Below are 23,763 nucleotides of genomic sequence, written 5' to 3' on the forward strand. Positions count from 1 at the left end.
GCACAGAACAGGCACCTCTGGTTGCTGAAACCTCAGGATCCAGCTGGAGCTCTGGAACAGATCCCATCCACAACCGGAGGTACCACTGTAGTGATTGCAATGTGTGTGTTTTTTAATGCTATTGTGATTATTGTGAGCTGTTTTGAGCTCAGCATTTGCTGTTAGAAAAGCAGAATACAAATACTGTATTTAATCAACTCAATGCAACTCCCACCATTTATCTTCAAGCCAGGAAAGGCTTCCCATCTTACATTAATGTGTCAGGCTGATGTTAAAAGCATGTTCTTTTAAAATGCAAATTTTCCATCAGCTCCATGCAGGGCTGTTTTCAGCCAGAACTCACTGGAACTCAGTTTTGGCCCCTCTCAGGTGGGCCCCATTGCCATTATAAGAAAACAAGGGAGACATTTATGGTGAGTTCCAGCACTTCTTTTTCTAGAAAAATAGCACTGACTCCATGTATGGAATAAGTTTAATGGAGAAGTGTCAGGGAACTGCCATCGGAGAGTCAGGTGGTGGAAGGGCTCAAGGAGGCTAAGAGACCCTCAGATGCTGAGGAAGGAACCAGCAGGGGGAGAGGGAGAGTTCCTGCAGAAACTCAGGCGGAGGGATGGCTCCAAGATGCTTCCAGTGAGAACAGCGGGGAGGGCTCAGGACCTCCGCTGGGGACGCCTACTCCGCGCAGGAAACTGTCACGCAGAGAATCCAGACAGAGAGTTTCCGTTAAGGAACTCTTATGTTGGCGTAAATTCCGGAAGCGCCCACTGACGGATTCTGCCAGCAATTGAGGTAGCCATGCACCCATGGCTCCGCGGACTGGGAGAGTTTAGAAACTGAATTGCAGAGCCTGGAGGGCTTAAACGCTTAGGCACGAGTAGCCCCCTTAATCCCATAGCAAGAAGGATTATCCATATACTGTTAGGCATGTTTCAGATAACAGCTACTGATAGGAACTGCGGAAAACTGGGGATGCCATGTTGGTTAAGATTTGTTTGAGTCTAAAGGCGATGGGCTGAGAAGGGTGTGATTTGAGGAGGAAAGGGAGGGGCCAAAGGGCCCAGGGACCGAGTCCTGTGCCCAAGGGCCCCCAGAAAACTGGAAACAGCCCAGGCATTATCTAACAGGTGGTTTTGTGAATTAGCATAATGACTTCCAGTTAGCATATAGGGGAAAGCTGTAAATAAAACTTATTGCAAAAATCAGTAAATTGCCTCAGGTTACAACCGCTGTAATGTCATGTGGTAGCAGAAATGCTCCTGGCACTGCTGATGTACCTATAACTAATGTCAAATATTAGATCCATGGGCAAGCCCCAGGGCTGTTCTCGTTCCTACAGGGTGTACTCCTACTTGGGCTCAACTCCTACTGGGGCTGTGACACTACTTTGAAGTGCCAGCCTGCCACCTTGAGAGCACCACAATCCCCCTCTTGTTCATGCACTCAAAAAACAACAACCCAAGTCATGCTGAGCAATTTATTCCATGCAGCTAAAGCCACCCCGCCCCATGCTGACTGCTGAAAACACCTCTCCAAGTTTTATTGCATAATAGCAATACCCTAAAGCAACTCAGCTATCTTCTGTGACATACCATACTTTTCTGTCTATAAGGCGCCCCCATGTATAAGACAACACCCACTTCTTAGCATGATTTTTAAAGGAAAAGAAATAGTCTTATACATGGAAAAGTACGGTAGTTCTTATTACGCAAACACTTTCTTTTGCCAGAGGAAGAAATGCATTGTTTTGCATTGGTTTTCTTATGCTACCATGAAAACCTGGAACTTGGTTGCTAAGTGAGTCTTAATCGAGAGCTGTGCCCCACTAGGCAGCAGTGATATGGCATGGAAAAATTTCCACTTTTAGAAAGACATTGTTTCATGACATTAATTACAAACATTATTAATGACTACAATACAAGTCAAACAGAGCAACTGAAATTATTACACTTGGCTAAACCATAGTTTAGCATTAGAAGACAAGGCAAAGTGGGACTTCTAGGGTCCCTTGTCCTCTGATACAGCCACAAGGAGAAGTTCATTTTGCTTCCATTTTAGGTTAATCACAGATTTTTTAACATCAAGTCCTGACAAACTGGTTAATCTTTGCTAGTTGAAAATAAATCAACCTACAACCATATTTAAGAAACTATAATATTTCAACCAGCCATGAATAAAATTAACCACAATTTAGGGTTCAGGCACAATCCCAAATTTGGTGGTCTAAAATGGAGACAGAAGCTTCTGATCGCCTCATGGCCATGCTAGATAAGAAGAGAGGGTAACGTGTGCAAGTCCAAGGTTCACAAAAGATTGTCCCTGCAAAGCTAACCCATGGTATAGCTCTGCTTGCAAATCAGGCCATCACTATTCAAATCTAAAATAAATGACTGAACTATTTCCCAGGTGATGATCCCAAAGAAGCACATAATATATGAACAACTCTCCAAGCATGCTAAAATTAGTATGAGGAGCCTTTTCGGTGTTTTCATTTTCTTCTTAAAATCTAAATAAGGTAAGGGAAGTGTATGCTATTGATTGGTTGTGTCTTAAAATATTCACAAGTATTCCAGCAAAAATAAATTTCAAGCAAAGCTTTGAATTTGTTTGAATATGACACTTAACTACACAGGCAGTACAATCTTAAACCCCAGATCTGCAGGCTTGGTCGGAAAAGAGGAGTCCCATCTGTGGGGCACAGAGTCGCATTGCTGAGACTCTCCACTACTGGTGAAAACTGTTCTATGGGTGTAGATCTGCCCCCAGAGATGCTTCCACTGGCAGAAGCTGGCTTTAGGACACAAAATGGGACATTCTGCTGGCAAGGCTTCCAAGAATCAGCAGGATCCAAAGTATTCCCCTCCCAATGGCTCAAGTATTGAATTGATGGACTTCCTGTTTCCGGCGGTGGGAAATGGCGGACTTCCACACAATCGGAATCCAGCCATTTTGATAATTCAGGGCTGATATGGGGGTAATTAGCCCTGGCAGCCTCCCCAGGGCAGGGGAGGACTGTCTCGATGACCGCGGTTTGCCCCACGGCAGGGGCACTGGGTCACGGAGCAAGGGACGGACTGACACTCCTGCAATGCCACCCCATAGCTGGACGCATCTGCTTGGGAAAATATAAAGATTTGAAAAACAAACAGACACGCTCTGAACTGACGAAGCTGGGGGAAAACCTGCAGTATGTACCATCTCTGGTGTAAAAGATTGAACTTCAAAGAGATCCTCACTCCCCACCTCCACTCCAGTTAGGCCTGTGCTGGATTTGATCTGTATTTACTTTCTACACAAACTAATATTTTCCACATATTTCCACTCAACAGCATTTTCCTATTGGAAAAACTTTTCAGAGTTTCTGCACAGCAGGTAGAATTAATATGACGTATGTGCTTTGTTTTGTTGCTTAAATGTAAATCAAATAAACACACTGAATCAATAGCCATTAATTTTGGGCAGCAGGAAATAATTGTGGAAAACGTTTCAAAAATTTCCAGGAAACCCACATCATTACCACTCAGCTGCGTTTCCAATCCTGCCCCAGTCTCTGATCCTGTGCCTTTTAAAGAGCAACCTGATATGGAGAAATAAATCAGGTGACTTTTTCTTGGCATGGAGATACAGTGGTACCTCGGGTTACAGACACTTCAGGTTACAGACTCTGCTAACCCAGAAATAATACCTTGGGTTAAGAACTTTGCTTCAGGATGAGAACAGAAATCGTATAGTGGCAGCGGGAGGCCTCACTAGCTAAAGTAGTACCTCAGGTTAAGAACAGTTTCTGGTTAAGAGCGGACCTCCAGAACGAATTAAGTTCTTAACCCGAGGTACCACTGTACACCACAATTCTGGTACCCCTTGGCCACTGCTGCTGGAGGTGGTCAAGCTAAAGGAGAGGTCGCTTGGCTGGGTAACAGAGGCCTCCACTGCAACCAAGAAAAGCAAGGGTGGCTGAAAAGTTACCTCCAACAGTGTTCTGGCTGGCAATGGCTAGTGAAGGGCCCCAAAACAGCAGAACATAGGGGTGGGCAGAGCTGGCTGGCCGTGGTTCTTCTGGATCTGGTCATTTTACCAGATAGGAACCCAATCCAGGCCCCTTAGCTACCCCAGATGACTGTGATGGACAGCAGAGTCAGACCAGAGTCTGGTGATGTAGTACCTCAGAACTCCACCAGAGAGCTAGTGGGGGGGGGGGGAGTGGAGCCAGTACTTTGGAAGGTAAAATAAAAGGAGCAGTTTCTGAGAGAGTGTTCAGACAGGCATATGGTTAAGTAGTGGGGTGGGAGAGCTGAAAATAATGCCAATACATTTCACATCTGGCAACCAATGCTCTAGCTCCATTTGAGCAGAAATTTGATATGTTTTCTAACCAAATATCAGATATTTCTAAAACAGCAAATAATGCACACAATCTTGCTCTAACCAACCAGTCTGAGATCCAGCTCTTACAAATGACTGAAGATTTTAGTTATGAAGCTGGAGGAACAATCAGACGGGAAAGGTGGGGGGGGGGAATCATCTAAGAGGCCTACTAGAGATCCAGGAAGTGGGGATGTGGTTCAGTTCATTATTGACTGGATACTCTCCCTGAATTTAAACATACCACTATCCCCCAATGACACAGAAAGAGCTGACCGGGTTCCAAGAGGCGAAAGCAGAACGGGGAAACCCTGAGAGATCTAGAAATTCACTTTGAACATTATAGGCTCATTTATTTTTCAAAGCACTACTGAAGCTTAGAAACCTAAGATACAGCAAAGCCACCATTGAAATATTCCAGGGCATCAGCCAAGCCACACTGGGATGGCGGAGGGCTCTTCGACCTTATACATCAGCTCTAAAAGAAGCAGACATAGTCCAGCACAAACCAAAACCTGGGTGATAACTAGCAGGCTGACAACATTCTCAAAGAGCTCCAGCTCCAAGACTCTCCTCAACGCCTCTACCCAGTTCAAGCACACAAGAGTACCCTTTCAGCCTGGACAACCAAAAAAGGCATAAAGAAATAAGACAACTCTGAACAGAAGAAAGAAATTGTTTTGCTTCCTTATGCATGAAAAGGATCTGGACTCCACTCTAACAAGCATAACATAATAATTACAACTGCATATCAATACTTAACCAAATTGTTATCCTAAATTATCTATACTTTCTGTTACTTTACAAGTGTGGTTAAAATCCTGAAAATGTGTTAACCTGCTTGCAGTGGTTTCATAAATAAATTATAAACTTTCCCCATTCTTTTTTAAGGTTCTTGTCTTCTTGATTTCTGAGCTTCCCAGTTAATTTTGCCATTTTGGCATAGTCCATCATCTTGATTTGCCATTCTTCTCTGGTCAGGATTGTCTCTTCCTTCCATCTCTGGGCTAGTAGTATCCGTGCAGCTGCTTTCTGGTCTTTTGGAATCTTGGTACCTATAATTCCTAATAAGAAAGCTTCTGGTTTATTAACAAAAGTTATTTTAAACATTTTTTTATTTCATTATATATCATCTCCCAGAATTTTTTTATTACGCGTCCACCAAAAATGATAAAAGGTACCTTCTTTTTCTTTACATTTCCAGCATATTTGTGCTTGTTCTATACATTTTTGCTAAGTTAACAGAGGTCAAATACCACCAGTACATCATTTTCATATCGTTTTCTTTCAATGAACAACATGCCATAAATTCCAAATCTGTTTTCCATAGCCTCTCCCAGTCCATAATTTGTATATTATGTCCCAAGTATTTCGCCCAGTGTATCATCACTGATTTAACCAGTTCGTCTTTTGTATGCCATTCCAGGAGCAAATTATACATTTTCAACAATAATTTTGTATTATTTTCTAAGACATCTTTCTGAAATCTTGATAACTCATAACTAAAACCCTTCTGTCTTAGAAATATCATTTAATTGATGAAACTGTGACCAATTTGTTACCAGTTCTCTTATCTTCAAAGTCTTTTAATTTTACCTGATTTTCTACTTCAGTTCTATATGTCCACCATTTAGCCCTCATATTCACTTTTTTCAAAGATATTGCTTCTAATGGGGAAAGCCACTACAATGGTACCTCAGGTTACATACGCTTCAGGTTACATACTCCGCTAACCCAGAAATAGTGCTTCAGGTTAAGAACTTTGCTTCAGGTTGAGAACAGAAATCGTGCTCTAGCGGCGCGGCAGCAGCAGGAGGCCCCATTAGCTAAAGTGATGCTTCAAGTTAAGAACAGTTTCAGGTTAAGTACAGACCTCCAGAACGAATTAAGTACTTAACCTGAGGTACCACTGTAAATCAATGTCATGCATATTAATACCAAAAGGTGATCTTCATCAGGTGGTGAATGCAGAAATTGGGTCTATAACAGTCTCTAATCATGCATTAGTCTCTGTTAACTTAAACTTTGGTGCACATCCCCCCAGGAACCAGAAATGATACTTTGCAATGTGTAAAGAATGCTTAGCTAAATCTATGGATCTTTACTTTAAAGCAGGGGTCCTCAAACTAAGGTCCGCAGGCTGGATCCAGCCCACCAGAGTCCTCAATCCGGCCCGCCAATTGCCAGAACCCGCCACTGTCTACAATATTCTGAAAAGCGAGGAGCGGCAGTGGCAGCGGTGTCTGTGGCAGTGGCGGCTGTTGTGTATTGAGTCAAAGGATTTTATATCTGCATTATTATTGTCTATATTTGCATTAGGGTAAAGTAACTGCCTTTTGGTTCCAGAGGGTACAGCTACTATTGGTTCATTTAAGCTGCTGTATTTGGATCCTCTGTCTTATTGGTTGCCTCCAAAAGGCAGGACTGTGATTGCCTGATATTGTTCCCTCCAAAATGTATCCTTTCTAGTTAGTTCCCTGTCCCTATAAATGTAGCTCTCCCCTCCTCAGTCTTCAGTCTTGTTTGCTTTAATAAAGAAGTGTTACTAGAGAACTGTCTCCAGCATATTATGTCAAGAGAGCTGAAATCACAAACCCCACGTCACAACAACTGGCGACGAAGGTGGGATCCGGAATGCTGAGGAGCGGTTAACGCAGCCCTGCCTCAGAGTCCGGATTGAAGCTAAAACAAGACTCACTGGCCAGCTGAGAAGACGACCCTGCACACAGGACAATGGAGAGTCCAAGGGTATTGGAGCCCTTCCAGCCATCAGAGCCCCACACGTGGGAAGACTACGTTGAACGCTTCGAGTTCTTCACGGTGGCTCAAGGGATCACCGATGCCAGCAAAAGAAGGGCCACATTCCTGAGCTACTGTGGGCCTGAGATCTTCACGCTGGCCAAGGCATTGCTTGCTCCAGCGAAGCTAAGTGAGACATCTCTCAAAGATATTCTTGCCTGTCTAACAAGCCATTTGGCGCCTACTGAGACCAAGATGGCCCGGCAGATGGAGTTTCATAAGAGGCAGCAGCGTGCTGGGGAGTCTATATCTGCATTTCTAGCTGAACTGCGGAAGCTCGCTCAGCACTGCGACTTCCAAGATCTGGAAGAGACTCTCCTGGATCGTTTTATCGGTGGTCTGAGCAGCAAGAAAGCCAGAAGACGCATCGTGGCTAAAGAAGAGGTTACCCTTGCTTCAGCCTTGAAGGAGGCCACCGCCACGGACAATTATGAAAGAGAGGAGCTTGATGCCAGTCGCAGGGCCCCTAAGCCACAGATAGAAGTTGCGCATGCCATGGACGAACTAGAGGCTACTTCGAGCCAGAGCCCAGTCCGTGGGGTCGAGTCAGTGCGTCAGGCCTGCACAGTGCACAAAGATCACCGAGGCAGGTGCCCTGGTTGTGGCAGAAACCATGAGCAGAAGAGTTGTCGTTTCCAGGATGCTATGTGCTGGACGTGCGGGAAGATAGGTCACATCGCCAGGGTCTGTAGATCGGCGGCGTTGGGAGTGACAGGAGCACCTTGACTGGAGCATCGCAGACCGCCCACAGCAACCCACGTTCTACAGGACTGCCACTACGTAACGGAGATCAACGGGAGGGTCGTGCAGTTTCCAGCGCAAGGCAAGGCACACGTCAAGGTGAAGACTGAGGGTCAGCTGTGCGACATGGAGGTGGACTCCAGATCTGGATTCACTATCGTGTCGGACCAGACCGCGAGGACATTCTTCCCCAGGGGTAAGTTGCCCCCTCTGGAGCCCTTCCCGGCAACTTTGCAGTCATACTCAGCGGGCCGCATCCATGTCATGGGAATGTGTGCCGTGAGAGTACAGTTCCGGGACAAACAGGCGGTACTCAAACTGGTGATTGCGAAGGGCAGTCGCTCCAGCCTCCTGGGCACTGACTGGTTCCCCACCCTGGGACTGAGTATATCAGGGCTTAATTCAATCCAAACCTGCCCTGAGATGAGTGAGGCATTATGTAAAGAATTTGCTGGTCTCTTTAATGGAAAACTGGGTTGTTATAAAGGGCCCCCAGTTGACTTCGAATTGGACCCTGGGGTGGCCCCAATCCGACTCAAACCAAGGCGAGTGCCATTTGCACTGCAACCCAAGATCGAACCAGAGCTGGATAAATTGGTCAAGCAGGGAGTTCTCTCACCCGTGGACTCCGCTAAGTGGGAGACTCCAATCGTCACGCCCCTTAAAGCAAATGGGGAAGTCAGGATCTGTGCTGATTACAAATGTACTATCAATAAGGCACTCAGGGGAAACTCATACCCCATTCCAGTCGTATCACATCTGTTGGCTAAACTGGCTGGGGGCAAGGTGTTCGCCAAACTTGGCACAAGCTTACCAACAGCTGCCAGTAACCCCACAATCAGCGGAAGCACAGACTATTGTCACACATAAAGGGGCATTCAGAGTTAACAGATTACAATTTGGAGTTTGTGTGGCCCCAGGGATTTTTCAAGGGCTCATGGAACACCTGTTAAGAGGTCTGCCGGGGGTCTTGCCATTTTTTGATGACGTTTTGATTGCTGGAAAAGACCCACAGGAACTGGTTGCGCGTGTCCGTGCAGTGATCCTCAAGTTCAAGGAGGTGGGGTTGCAACTAAAAAAGGAAAAATGCAGTTTTGGGGTGCCAACTGAGGAATTCTTGGGGTTTAAAATTGATGCATCAGGCATCCACCCCACAGATGCTAAGGTTAAGGCCATCATCGAGGCACCACGACCACAGAACAAGACGGAGTTGCAGTCATTCATGGGACTTATTAACTTTTATCATTCGTTCTTACCCCAGAAAGCTTCGGTAGCTGAACCATTACACAGACTGTTGCAGAAAAAGAATGTGTGGCGATGGGGGCAGGAGCAGCAGAAGGCTTTTGACTCTTTGCGAGGAATGCTGAGTAGCAAGAGCGTCCTTGCTCATTATGATGAATCGAAGCCGCTGATCCTGGCATGTGATGCCTCTCAATACGGCCTGGGGGCGGTGCTGAGTCATAGGGAACCGGATGGGTCGGAAAAGCCCATCTCTTTCTATTCCCGTACGTTGTCGCCCACGGAGCGCAACTATGCTCAAATTGACAAAGAGGCGCTTGCAATTGTGGCAGGAATCAAAAAGTTCCATGATTATGTGTACGGTCGTCATTTCTCCATTGAAACGGACCACAAACCACTGTTGGGGTTGTTCAACCCGAACAAACAAACGCCACAAATTCTCTCCCCCAGAATGTTGCGTTGGTCTATATTCCTGAACGGGTTCCAGTACACCTTGACCCATGTGCTGGGGAAGCGGTTGTGCCACGCTGATGCGCTGAGTCGATTGCCCCTTCCTGGCGGGAGCAATGAGGATCCTGCTCCAGCGGAGCACATAATGATGCTGGAAACACTTCCGGGGGCTCCTGTAACGGCTACTGATATTGCTGAGAAAACGAGGAAAGATGCTGTTCTCTCCCGTGTGCTCACTTGGGTGGGGAGGGGGTGGCCAGGTGGTCCGCATGAAGACAAATTCAGGCCTTATGTGACAAGGCAGCACGGGTTATCCATGCATAAGGGTTGTCTCCTGTGGGGAGATAGGGTGATCATCCCAGCACCACTGAGAAACAGGGTTCTTGAGACACTTCACATGGGACACCCGGGAATGGTCAGGATGAAGTCGCTAGCCCGATGTTATGTGTGGTGGCCTGGAATGGACCAAAACATAGAACAATGGGTACGAACATGCAAAGCATGCCAAGAGGTGCGGCCAGAAGTGGCCAGAGCACCAGTTCACTGGTGGGAGCAGACCAGATCTCCCTGGAGCCGGCTGCACTTAGATTTTGCTGGGCCATTCCAGGGGAGGGTCTTTTTGGTTATCGTCGATGCATATTCCAAATGGTTAGAAGTGGCAATGGTCCCTAGCATGGCATCAGCTGCCGTAATCAAGGTGTTGAGGCAGCTGTTTGCAACCCACGGGTTACCCGAGACCATTGTATCAGATAATGGGGCAGCTTTTGTATCCCAAGAATTCAGGGCATTCTTGGCTGATAACTTCATAAGAGGGGTCACATCCGTGCCCTTTCACCCATCCTCCAATGGGCAGGCGGAGCGCATGGTAAGAACAGCCAAAGAATCCATTGTGCGCTTAGTGGAGGGTAACTGGTCAGCTCGCATCGCGCGAATGTTATTTTTGCAGCATGCGACGCCGTGTACTGCGACGGGCAAGTCGCCAGCTGAGCTGCTCTTGGGTAGAAGATTGGTAACGGTGTTGGATTATGTCCACCCGGATAAAATGCCAAACCGTAATTCAAGAGCAAACCCCCAGGCTGAGTCTGACACAACAAGGTATTTCGCCCCTGAAGATCTGGTCTGGGTGAGGAACTATTCACGAGGTTCGCGGTGGGTAGCTGGTGTGGTCACCCGGGCTAGTGGACCTGTGTCCTATTATGTGACCTTGGAAAATGGGCAAGTTTGGAAGAGACATATAGATCAGCTGAGGCGCCAGGCGCTCAGCAGGGAGGAGTCTGATAATTCATCCCTGGCTAACGACGCAGAGCTGCAAGACCAGAGTGAAAATGGCCCAGAGGTGCAATCACCAGGGGCTTCAGCAAATGAACCAGGGTCTGCTAGTCCTCAGAATGACGAGGTACAGGTAGGGGACCCTGAGATGTCTGGGACTCCTTCTGTTCCTGACGAAACCCCTATAGCAGCCCCCCTACCACAGGTGACACCCAATCCAGAACTGGCAACACCTGTTGTCAGGAGATCAAGTAGAAGTTGTAGGACCCCACAGTACCTGAGAGATTACGTCTGCTGTGCTCACTAGGGGGGGGAGGGGTGTTGTGTATTGAGTCAAAGGATTTTATATCTGCATTATTATTGTCTGTATTTGCATTAGGGTAAAGTAACTGCCTTTTGGTTCCAGAGGGTACAGCTACTATTGGTTCATTTAAGCTGCTGTATTTGGATCCTCTGCCTTATTGGTTGCCTCCAAAAGGCAAGACTGTGATTGCCTGATATTGTTCCATCCAAAATGTATCCTTTCTAGTTAGTTCCCTGTCCCTATAAATGTAGCTCTCCCCTCCTCAGTCTTCAGTCTTGTTTGCTTTAATAAAGAAGTGTTACTAGAGAACTGTCTCCAGCATATTATGTCAAGAGAGCTGAAATCACAAACCCCACGTCACAACAGTGGCCACTCGCTTCCATGCTGCTCCTCGCTTTTCAGGATATTGTAGATCATGTTTACTTTTGCAAAACATTTATTTAGAATAAGGGCACACCTACACCACACATCTAAACTTATTTAATGAACAGGTAGACCCTAGTGAACAGTGAGAACTGCAGATCTATAAACTGTTGTAAATGACTGTAAAACTGGTGTAAAACAGTAATCACCAGAAATGGTTATGGTGTAGAAATCCCATGAAAGGCAGAACTGCTGCAGAACTGTTTGTGTATGTCTTCTTTAGAGTAGATTTCTCAGTTTGGCTGAATTTTTTCACAAGTTTATACTGTTTAAATCCATTAAAACCCACATGGTTTAAGGAGCGTAACTGTCCAGAGAATAAAAGCCACTACTATGTGTTTTATTACAGATAAATTGGAATTTCAAAAGCAAACCACATACCAAACTGGATGGAGCTGCTTTGTTCCAGAGTACATCAACAAACCTTTCATGATTCAGACAATCCATGAGACACATCTACTGACTGCCTCATGAGCGTGTATGTTTGCTTTGGATTTAATACACATCATGGAAACTATTATAAAGCTTTCCATTGGTTTTCAGAGAGAATTACAGTAGGACCACAAACAATGTAAATGCCGTTCCTCTTTTCGGGAGTCTCTGGTAAAAAAAAATGGTGTCAGAATTTGGGAGAGATAAGGAATGTCTTCTCAAAACAAATAAAAGTGTTCGCCAACAAAATTAATTCTCTAGAAGTACAGTGGTACCTTGGGGTACATACGCTTCAGGTTACATACGCTTCAGGTTACAGACTCCGCTAACCCAGAAATAGTGCTTCAGGTTAAGAACTTTGCTTCAGGATAAGAACAGAAACAGGGCTCCGGTGGCACGGCGGCAGCAGGAGGTCCCATTAGCTAAAGTAATGCTTCAGGTTAAGAACCGTTTCAGGTTAAGAACGGACCTCCAGAACGAATTAAGTACTTAATCCGAGGTACCACTGTAGTTAAATCTCTGAGTGAGACAAACACATCGTTATAAATAGGGCACATGAATGTAAATACATGTACATGGGCACAAACTGCACCCTTCCAATAACCCAGTTTGCTTGGGCTGCAGCTCTGGTTCATAAAGTACAACCAGATCTCCTGTAAGAACAAAAACACCACTCAAATTCTTAGCTTTCATAAATATGTAAAGTGTGGAAGCAAAACGGCCTCCTATTCTCCATAGTGCAAGAAAAAGGTTGTTAATATACTTTAGAAGTATCCCTCTTTTTCTCTCTAGAGTTGGGAGAATATGCTATCAGTATATCTTTATCATCAAAGTTGCACTCATGAAGCTTTCATATGCTACAAAGCCTTCAAGTAAAGAAGTGTTCAAAAGAATGTCTCTTGCATTACAGTGGTACCTGTGGCTACGTACTTAATTCGTTCCAGAGGTCCGTTCTTAACCTGAAACTGTTCTTAACCTAAAGCATCACTTTAGCTAATGGGGCCTCCTGCTGCTGCCGCGCCGCCGGAGCACAATTTCTGTTCTCATCCTGAAGCAAAGTTCTTAACCCGAGGTAATATTTCTGGGTTAGCGGAGTCTGTAACCTGAAGCATATGTAACCTGAGGTACCACTGTATACCCTTATGTAAAGATAGAAAGCCATCACCAAACACATTTATGAAGTGCCCGAGTAGTGTTTTCAGGCCCATTGAAATCACAATTTAAAGGCTAAACAAACATACAATTTGACAAGCATAGCGGAGCGGTGCTTAAGAAGTTAACAATTATAATAATGAGTGCCAATCAATAAGGCATGATCAAGCTATCTACCCACTGGTTTCAAATCAATGGGCTTTAACACAATCCTTTACATATCTACTGATAAGTAAGTTCCACTGATCTCTCAGTTCAGTGCATATAAATTTGCTGTATTGTACCCAAAGTCTAAACGTATTTAGTCTTCATCAAGAAGAGAACAATATGGAATGCCCCAAAGTCCAATCCTTCTGGATATCAGTGCCACAGGAAATTCCCAAAATAACAAAACAAGTAATAGAAGCAACTCCAGAACTAGCCCTATCAAATATCTTCCACAAGTAAGCCACACCGCAATCAACTAAATACAGCCAACCAATCTTGGAAATGCTAACCTCTCACAATATCAATAAAAATAAATAAATATACAAACAGAAAACCTACCCATGTGATGCTGACACAACCCCCCTACATTAAGAATATGTAGAATGAAAGAACAACATCCCCATCTCTCTCCCCCACTCCCGTTTTCCCCAACTGCAAGATGTCTATGACAAAAAATGTCTCTCACCAAACATAAATGAACTGTGAAAAAGAATATGAATTGAAAGTAGAGACAATATATGTACCATTCCTTGTTTACCTGTTTGCTCTGTAATAATAATAATAATAATAATAATAATAATAATAATAATAATAATACCCTGCTCATCTGGCTGGGTTTCTCCAGCAACTCTGGGCGGCTTCCAACAGAATATTATTATTAATAATAATAAAGTGATAAAACACCAAACATTAAAAACATCAGAACATTATTTCTAGCAGAAAGAATCAACACATGGATAGAAGCATAAATCTGACAATCTTTAGTTTAATTTTGGGACACAATCACTTTCAGATTACTGATTTCAGACTCCCCACAATAAGGGTTACAGCCAGACTAGTTTCCCCTGCCCCATCAACTGAAAGTTGGTGACTGGGAGACAAAACTCTAGGAAGCAGTAACAATACACAGTGTAGGTTAAGTTTAATAATAATAATAATAATAATAATAATAATAATAATAATAATAATAATTTATACCCCGCCCATCTGGCTGAGTTTCCCCAGCCACTCTAGGCGGCTACTGCCACTGCAGTCATTAACTGAGATCATGCAATAAAACTGAACAACAGCCATATTGAGTCAGACCAAAGACTCTTTCTCCTAGTAATGTCTTCACACAGGGCCGAGCCAGATGCCTATGGAGAACCCACAAGCAGACAGGACCACAACAGCAGTCTCCTGCTCCGCAGCAATTGGTATTCATGAAGAGTAGCCACTGGAAGCATCACATGCCATCAACTTGCCTAATCTCATTTTAAAGGTTTCCAAGCTGGCAACCATCACTGCATCTTGTGATACTGTACCTCATAGCTTAACTATGATGTGCTTTATGAAGTAGTACTTCCTTTTGTCTGTCCTAGACTGCACAAATTCAGACTGCAAATCAGTTTTAAATGCTCCCCCATTCAAACCTATAGAGAACTAACACATTAGGGGAATGGGTAAGTTATAAACCTTCCTGACATCTAGTTTTATATGTGAATAAAGTCTTTTTTGTGTGTGTACAGGGAAGCATTCAACAATAGCCCCCTTGAAATTCCAAGTGATGCAGGCCAGGAACATCTGTTTGTGGAGACTATCTGCATCAACCTATTCAGATACAGATACAAAAATGAGAACAGAAATGTGACATAAAACCTGGAAACCAATGCAAGTTTGCACTGTGGAAACCTGGAGGCTTGTCAACTATAATATTCAATCAAGTACAGTTATTCAGCCCACATTCCCTTGGATAAATTGTGGTAGTCACTGTTCACTATACCTATGAAGTATACCACAAAGTTTGAAGTAGTTCTTACATCAACAGTGGCATAATGACTATCTTTTTGTTTTTACGGACCAGGTTTATGCCATGGTAACTATTATCAGGCTGATTGATTGAAAAGCTTATCGTGAAAGCAGCTATTGCAGAGAGGAGCTGTTGTTTTAGTAATCGCATGAAAGCAGAAACCTCAGCAGGAAGTGCTGTTTACGCAATAAGCCCCCTGCTTGAAAATGGGCACCTCAGTTGACTCGGGTGAATAAACTGCACATCCATAAACTTTTAACATCCATGAGAACAGGCTCCTGGTCATGCTTAAATGGCTTATTGTTTAAAGAACTGAGCAGAGGGTTACTTTAAAAGAAAAAAGTGTATCTCCTATCATGGGAAGACATACACATGGAGCAAAGTCATCAGTGATCATGCACACGTGAACTGACTATGCAAAGAAAAATCTGCAGTTCCCTTAGTTTGCAGCAGCTAAAATAAGATCTTTCAAAACCTATAAAAAAATGAGACCAATTTCTCCCCACACTTTTATTTTTTTAAATTATTATTATTATTATTATTATTATTATTATTATTATTATTATTATTATTTTGCTTTGATACCAAAATATATTTTCACATATGATACTGAAGACACTTTTGTGCTTCTCCTGGGCTATTTGGGTATACATATGAACACTGTGAATGTGGGATAAACAAACTGAAAATGACGTTTTAAAATCAAATGCACATTCTAGCTAATGCAGATTATTAGATTCAAATAGGTAATGTACGGAATGCAACAAAAAAAGGTATCAGCATTTACTTACAACAGTAAGTAAATAGCTTAGCCATCAGTACTGCAGCAGCAGCGGGAAAATAAGAAATGACAGTCTCGTGCGTGTTTACTGGGAAGTAAGCAGCGAAGCTTACTTCCGGCAAGCATTCATAGGCTCAGGTGTGCAAGGGTAAGCGCTTTAATCTCACTGATCCCTGGCAAAACTGAGCACATTGCTTAAGGCTGCGATCCTATGTAACCCACTTCACTTAGAGGTAAGTCTCACTGAACTCAACAGGGCAGTCGTGGACAAAACTACACTGCAACCCCTTTCCCACGGATACAAATGCGTCTTAAAATTGCTGTTTCTTTTGGCTAGATCGCCGCCGCCCTCACTTTCAGCTGGGCCAGCGCGCGGTTACGGCTGCACGCAGCGAAGTTGCCCGAAGTTTAAGAGACCCGGCTTCTTAAAATGATTTCCTAAGCTTCAGTGCTAGGGTTGCGGCCGCTGCCCATTCCTCTCCAGTTGTTGCTTCTGGTGCCTTACAACTTTGGTGTCCTTTTTCTCTCAAAGTCAAAGAAGGCTGAACAGCGGTAGCTCCCCAGGAAATCGAAAGTAAACAAGGACTGCAAGAAGCGCACAGGGAAGGTCTTCTAAAAGCAAGGCGCTGGTAACCAAAGGAGCGCGCACCCGCGCAGCCCTCCGCCGAGGCGGGATCCCCCCATTTACACAATCCTTACCCCAGAGTGCTGATGAAGCCGTTCACCGCGCCCTCGGCGTAGAGGGAGACGATATCCCCGATGTACAGAAAGCTAGACATTTTGTCAGACATCTTGTCTCATCTTCGACGCGTTTTCTTGCCTACCAAAACTCCTTTATTAAAAAAATACCTTGCAAAAAAGTGTTCGGGCAAACCAGCGGGGCGGTCAATTTGCAAATGAGTTCTTTGCCCACCCAGCCAGCCACGAACAACGCCAGCTGGTGGCGATCCGTGCCTCCAAGGAGATGTTGCAGCTCGGGGCGGGGGGAACCCCAGACCCAGCAGCCCCCTTAACTCCGGGGGTTGCTCCTGGGCTGCCACTTTCCACAAAAGGCTCCCTCTTTTTGCGCCTTTTTGCGCTTATCTCCAAAAGCGCAGGAAACGTGGTCCCTGCTACAGCAGTTGCAGCCTTGCTCGTCAGACCCTCCTCTTCCTTCTCCTTTTCGCCTCTTCGTTTAACTCCTTGTCTTCTTTTAACTCTTTTAATCCACGCTTCTTTCTGCGCCTCTTCTTCCTGCACCTTACCACCGCTTCTCTTCTCCTCTTGTCAGCCCTGCTCCAGCGCCCTGATTTCTCCAGGTTTTTCTGCCTAAACTGAAAACTCTTGCAAAAAATAAAGAAATAAAAAACCCCCAAGAGCTGGTTCCCATTGAGTCAGCTGAGGATAGGCTCTCGGCGTCGTCCCAACCAATCGCAAGAGCCGACTGCGCTGTGGGGCGGAGCTCAGGGAAGGTAAAAGAGGAGGGGGAGCGGAATGCCCCAAGGTGTGTTCTCTGCTGAGCAATCTCTGCCTGTGCTGTTCAAAGAAATGTGGAGAGGTGATTCATGCCGTGCTACCTTACTTATAACCAGCTGTATTTTCAGAGGAAGGACGCCTCAGTGCGGTCTGCATATGTGCTGTCAGGAAGATTTTGGGCATCACATGGCAGGACATAGAATCATAGAATCATAGAGTTGGAAGAGACCACAATGGCCATCGAGTCCAACCCCCTGCCAAGCAGGAAACACCATCAGAGCACTCCTGACAAGCCTCTGCTTAAAGACCTCCAAAGAAGGAGACTCCACCACACTCCTAATGAGCTCTCCCAAGCTCACATTCCCAGCATGGTTGCACTTTTGTGTCAGCAACCTCTACGCTGTCTTGGTCATGTACACAGAACGGCAGATGGCAGGATACCCAGGGATGTGCTTTGTGGGGAGCTGGCTTCAGACACCAAACCTGTTGACAGACCAACTCTGTGATACAAAGATGTCTGCAATTGTGACATGAAAGTTGGCAACATTAACCCTACAGGTTGTTTATCCACACCAGTGACTACAGAATAACTACTGAGAGGAGTACAGAGAGAAGAAACACCATGGTGCATCTCTAACAGCAAATCTGGATGCCTTCATCTGCCCCAGCTGCAATAAAACATGTCTATCCCTTATTGGTCTCTATAGCTACAACAGGAATTGTCATTCTCCAGTGGTATGACTTTACCCCTGATGGCGCACTCTTCCATTGTGTCTTGAAACAGACGGATGCCAACAAGGTCTGCTTTTTTCAGCTGTCCAGGAATACAGATGCAAAAGGGGAATCATATTGTGACAAATTTCAGAGGAGAGGTCTCAGTCTATTGCAGTAAAATCAACAAGGAATCCTGGGGCACCTTTATTCTTTGGTAGAATAAGCTTTCCTGAGCTAGAGTCTGCTTCAGCATCACATGCATCATCTGTCTTCAAGGAGCAGGGCCACTTCAAGACATTCTGCTGCCTGAGGCACAGGGCAAGATGACACACGCACACCGCTGTCCCATTTGAAGCACAGAAGCTGGATCTTACTTTAACACAGGCTATGAGACAGCTACTCCACCATACCTGAGGGCAGCTGACTACTTTAGGGGATGTGGGGCAGGCTGTGTGGCACACAAGACCTGTTGGACCATGTCCATCAATAGTCCATCTAGTCCAGCATCCTGTTCTCACAGTGGCCAACCAGATGCCTGCTGAAATTCTGCAAGCTGGACCCAAGGACAACACCAATCTCTCCTGCTGCAGTTTCCAGCAACTGGTAGTCAGAAGCATACCAATTACTTTTGCTGTATTCAGTTATAGGGACGTGGGTGGCACTGTGGTCTAAACCACTAAGCCTCTTGGGCTTAAAGTCAGCAGTTCAAATCCACACGTTGGTGGTGAGCTCCTGTCACTTTGTCCCAGCTTCTGTCAACCTAGCAGTTTGAAAGCCCACCAGCACAAGTAGATAAATAGGTGCCACTGCAGTGAGAAAGTAAACTGCATTTCTGTGTGCCAGAAGTGGCTTAGTTATGCTGGCCACATGACCTGGAAAACTGTCTGTGGACAAAGGCTGGCTTCTTCTGCCTGAAAAGTGAGACGAGCACCACACCCCATAGTTGCCTTTAACTGTACTTAACCATCCAAGGGTTCTTTACCTTTACCATTCAGTTATGGAGACAGAACATAGCCATCATATCCATATCCTCCATGAATTTTTCTAATCCTTTTAATGCATCCAACTGGTGGCCATCAATGCTTCCTGTGGCAACAGGTTCCAGCGCTTAACTCTGTCCTACGTGGAGAAGTACTTTCTTTTGTCTGTCCTGAATTTTCCATTGCTCAGCTTCATTTAATATCCATGAGTTATATAGAAGAGGTAGAAATGCTATCCACTTTCTCCATATCACTTTCACCATAGCATGTTACAGCTTTTTATCACTAAATTTGTTGTTGTTGTTTAGTCATTTAGTTGTGTCTGACTCTTCATGACTGAAATATACTCTGAGTCGAGTGTGGATTTCATGTTCTTTATTCAGCTCATAGTAGCGAGGAAAGGAAGTTCCCCCATAATGTCTGCTTTATATACATTATTTACACAATGGGCCGCACCTGATTGGCTAATTCCGGGATTCTCCTGTAGGGCAATCAGGTTGCGGATTCACTTCCACCTGGAGCTGGATTGGGTGGCGCCTGTGGACCAATCAGACTGCTGCATTCTGAATCCTATTGTTCTAGGACCAATCGATCCTATTCCTAACAGTGACCCATGGACCAGAGCACACCAGGCACTCGACATAGCTCAGAGCTTCTCTGAGTTATTCAAGCCTCTTCGCCACAACAAGGCGATCACTAAATTAAAAAGCCCCAAATGCTATAACTTATCTTCACAGGGGAGTTATAAAGGCATACAAAGCTTCAGCAGCAGCTCGATACTTGGGCCTGATTTGCCCAAGGCAGCTCCTACCCTTTGCTTAATGGTACAGCCGACAGTTAAGGAACCACAACACTCTTTGCTGTTATTCCTCAGTGGATCAACAAACAAATGGGGGAAATGTGTAAAGAAAGAAATGCATGATTTTTTAAAGTCAGCTATTTTTAAAAAACAAAATGTTCATTTTAAGATGATAGCTTCCCACCTATTATCCAAGGAAATCAGGGCAGTGACCATAGTTTTTCTCCCTGCCTCTTTTATCCTCACAACAATTCTGTAAAGTAGATTAGGCTAAGATATAGTGACTGCTCCCAGCTAATCCAGTGAGCTTCATAGCTGAAGGGCCATTTTCCTAGTTCAACATGCTAAACACTACACAAAGGGTGCTCCCCTGCAGGCCATTTTGACAGCTGGCAGAGCCACATACCTGTCAATCAACTGACTCCAGTCTTTCCTTTATTCTTTTTCAGACAAGCTTGAACTCAATGCAGGCTGCAGAGCACAGGTTTGCTCTCAGCACCAATCAGCAAGGCCCTGCTTTTGGCAGGGATCAGCTGCACTAGGGATTTTTCCGTTGGAAGCTCCCTAGTGCAGTTGATACCAAAAAGAATTATTGTCAGCGCTGACAGCGAGCCTTGCTTACTAAGGAATGATCCACTATAAGACTCTCAATTGTTCCTTTACAGCCATATTTTTACCTGCTCTTAACTTGATGCGATAGGATGCCAGGTGTGAGACAGGTCCTGTGTGAGTGTCTGGAGGCGGTTGGAGGATGGATGGCGGCTAACAGATTGAGGTTGAATCCTGACAAGACAGAAGTACTGTTTCTGGGGGATAGGAGGCGGGCAGGTGTGGAGGATTCTCTGGTCCTGAATGGGGTAACTGTGCCCCTGAAGGACCAGGTGCGCAGCCTGGGAGTCATTTTGGACTCACAGCTGTCCATGGAGGCACATGTCAAATCTGTGTCCAGGGCAGCTGTTTACCAGCTCCATCTGGTACGTAGGCTGAGACCCTATCTGCCTGCGGACTGTCTTGCCAGAGTTGTGCATGCTCTGGTTATCTCCCGCTTGGACTACTGCAATGCACTCTACGTGGGGCTACCTTTGAAGGTGACTCGGAAACTACAACTAATCCAGAATGCGGCAGCTAGGCTGGTGACTGGGAGCGGCCGCCGAGACCATATAACACCGGTCTTGAAAGACCTACATTGGTTCCCAGTATGTTTCCGAGCACAATTCAAAGTGTTGGTGCTGACCTTTAAAGCCCTAAACGGCCTCGGTCCAGTATACCTGAAGGAGCGTCTCCTCCCCCATCGTTCTGCCCGGACGCTGAGGTCCAGCGCCGAGGGCCTTCTGGCGGTTCCCTCATTGCGAGAAGCAAAGCTACAGGGAACCAGGCAGAGGGCCTTCTCGGTAGTGGCGCCCGCCCTGTGGAACGCCGTTCCAGCAGATGTCAAAGCTACCAACAACTACCTGACATTCAGAAGACATCTTAAGGCAGCCCTGTTCAGGGAAGTTTTTAACGTGTGATATTTTACTGTATTTTTGGTTTTTATGGAAGCCGCCCAGAGTGGCTGGGGAGGCCCAGCCAGATGGGCGGGGTATAAATAATAAATTATTATTATTATTATTACAGGTAGGTGTGGCTTGGGGGAAATGGCCACACTGGCCAAATTACAACCCCTGCTGGGCCTAACACAGCCCAGGTGCCAGAAGTTCCCCATGTCTGCACTTCACAAAACTGGGAAAATAGAAAAGAGGTTGTACAGGATTTGCAGGGTGAGTGGGCTGCAACTGCTATGATTTGTGCAAAGTAGTTTCAAACCAATTAAAACAAAAAAAATTCCTTCCAGTAGCACCTTAAAGACCAACTAAGTCAGTTCTTGGTATGAGCTTTCGTGTGCATGCACACTTCTTCAGATACACTGAAACAGAAGTTTCCAGACCCTTCTATATAGTGAGAAGGTGGGGAGGGGTATTACTCAGAAGGGTGGTGGGAATGGGTGGTTGGCAGATAGCTGTGATGAGCCTGTTGACGACTCTTAACGACTGCAATAGGTCTTACAGGGAGAAGCAAGGGGTGAAAAGGTGAAAAATTTTTGCCATCTGCTCTGCACTGTTTGCAAGTTATTTATTACTATGTTTGAGTTTAAGGAAATACAACAAGCGACTAGAAAGAGAACCCACACAAGTGACGCTGACACAAAACCCCACACATACACTAAGTAGAAGAACAGAAGCATTGCCCCCCCTTTTCCAGCTATTTTCTTCCTAGCCTAACACTGTATGCAACATTAATGACTTGCAACAAATGAAAATGATCTGTAGAAAACACAACTTGAAAAAAGAGACAATGCATGTGTTTTTGTAAACTAAGAAATCTTTAATAAAAATATTTAAAGAAGAAGAAGTGTGGTAATGAGGAAGGTAGTCAGAAGTGCTGGCCAGCTGACCTGTGATTTACTGCTGCCATCACATACCAGGTGGCTCACATGAGACAACAGCATGCAGGGTAAATGGATGCACCTCAGGAATGGCAAGTGGTCCTGAGTCTATAGGCCATGCTAAGTTCACCCCCTCCTTGGTCTGTCCCAAGTACCAACTGATTGCAAGAGCAGGAGGAAGCACCCATGGTGGACAGCGGAAGACCAGGCTTCTCACTCTCTGCTGTCACTGCTACACATGAGCTGAGACTTCATTCTGCCTAGCTGGTTCCCAGTCTATGGGAAGACAGGGGTGCAGAGGTGTTTTTGCAAAGGGTACCATTTAGCAAGGGTACCATTTAGCAAGGTCTAAGGGTGGGGGTAGGTAGTGTTGGTGAGTGAAGTGAGAAGGAGTGCAGCTAGAGGGGGAGATAGAAACTCTCACATATACACCCTACCTGCCAAGTTAATGCTTCCTAAATCATAAAAAGTAAATTAATTAAATTAAGTATTTTGTAAATTAATATTGCAAATATGCTAAGTAAAAAGAAACATAATCAGCTCACATTAACAATAAAAATAATCCATCAATCCCAACTTAAACCTATCTATTAATATATACAATATGTCCAAACAGATAAATGAGATTGACATTTATAAGATATACATTCTGAGCTAGTTAGTGCAATTTAGAAGTGCACAGATTTGTTAAAACCCACATGCAGTTTTTGGGCCACATATACTGCCTTAAATTTGGCTGGCATGCAGTGATATAGCCAAGTAGTTTTCAGATGTTTAACTTCCCAGGAACATCTTTTGTATTCACATCTGCCACAGAACCCCTGTGCATTGCAAAGGATTCTGGGGCAGCTGCCATGGACAATGCAAAAGGCCTCTGCGCTACATGGACAAATTGTCTGAACTGGTGAAAGGCAGCACTGCAGAGGATTCTGGCATGTTTACACAGTACACAAGGGACAGTCTGGTTTTCAATATCATCTGTTGCAAATTAACAGTGTTTCCTATACACCCAGAAATTCTTCTCTAGTTATCGCACAGGAAGATCAGCAGTAGTGGTTTTTCAGCTTTTCTTTTCTTTTTAATTAACGAACTATGATAAGCTTGCAGCATTACTCAGAAACTAGTTTAAAACATCTGACATTTATTTGATGGTTAGTGTGAAATAATATTTAATATTAGAATTTGATAGTAAACATAATGACATTTTAAAAATTTCACAGCATTTCCTAGATAACATTCAGTGACTGATGGCAATTGTAGAGTGCGGAGAAGCATGAATCCCTCTGGATCAAAAAATTAGCATCTTGAATCGGGAATGTGTTGCTTCTGAATATTGTTCATGCAGTTTGAAAAATGAATGTTACTTTACTCTGAGGCAAAAACCAATTAGCTGCATCCTGGATAAAGCTAAGCAGCTTAGTATCAAGACTGTAAAGTAGAATCACTGC

The 23,763-nt window shown here is 44.8% G+C and overlaps 1 protein-coding gene across 6 annotated transcripts in view; it reads right to left on the reverse strand.

The window, feature by feature from the left end:
- ITPR2 (inositol 1,4,5-trisphosphate receptor type 2) overlaps positions 1–17,381 on the reverse strand; it is a 322,485-nt gene extending 305,104 nt beyond the window's left edge. For 4 of the 6 annotated variants that reach the window (XM_083701230.1, XM_083701229.1, XM_083701232.1 and 1 more), the window contains exon 1: positions 16,645–17,363. In XM_083701230.1, coding sequence (XP_083557356.1) covers positions 16,645–16,736 — 92 coding nt within the window. In that variant the 5' untranslated portion in view covers positions 16,737–17,363. Of the gene's footprint in view, positions 1–16,644 lie in introns of all 6 variants that reach the window. The other 2 variants (XR_014555821.1, XM_083701231.1) reach the window with 2 other exon arrangements.
- Positions 17,382–23,763: the final 6,382 nt, after the last annotated feature.

This window comes from Podarcis gaigeae, assembly GCF_964106915.1.
Source record: "Podarcis gaigeae genome assembly, chromosome: 10".
Classification (NCBI taxonomy): Eukaryota; Metazoa; Chordata; class Lepidosauria; order Squamata; family Lacertidae; genus Podarcis; species Podarcis gaigeae.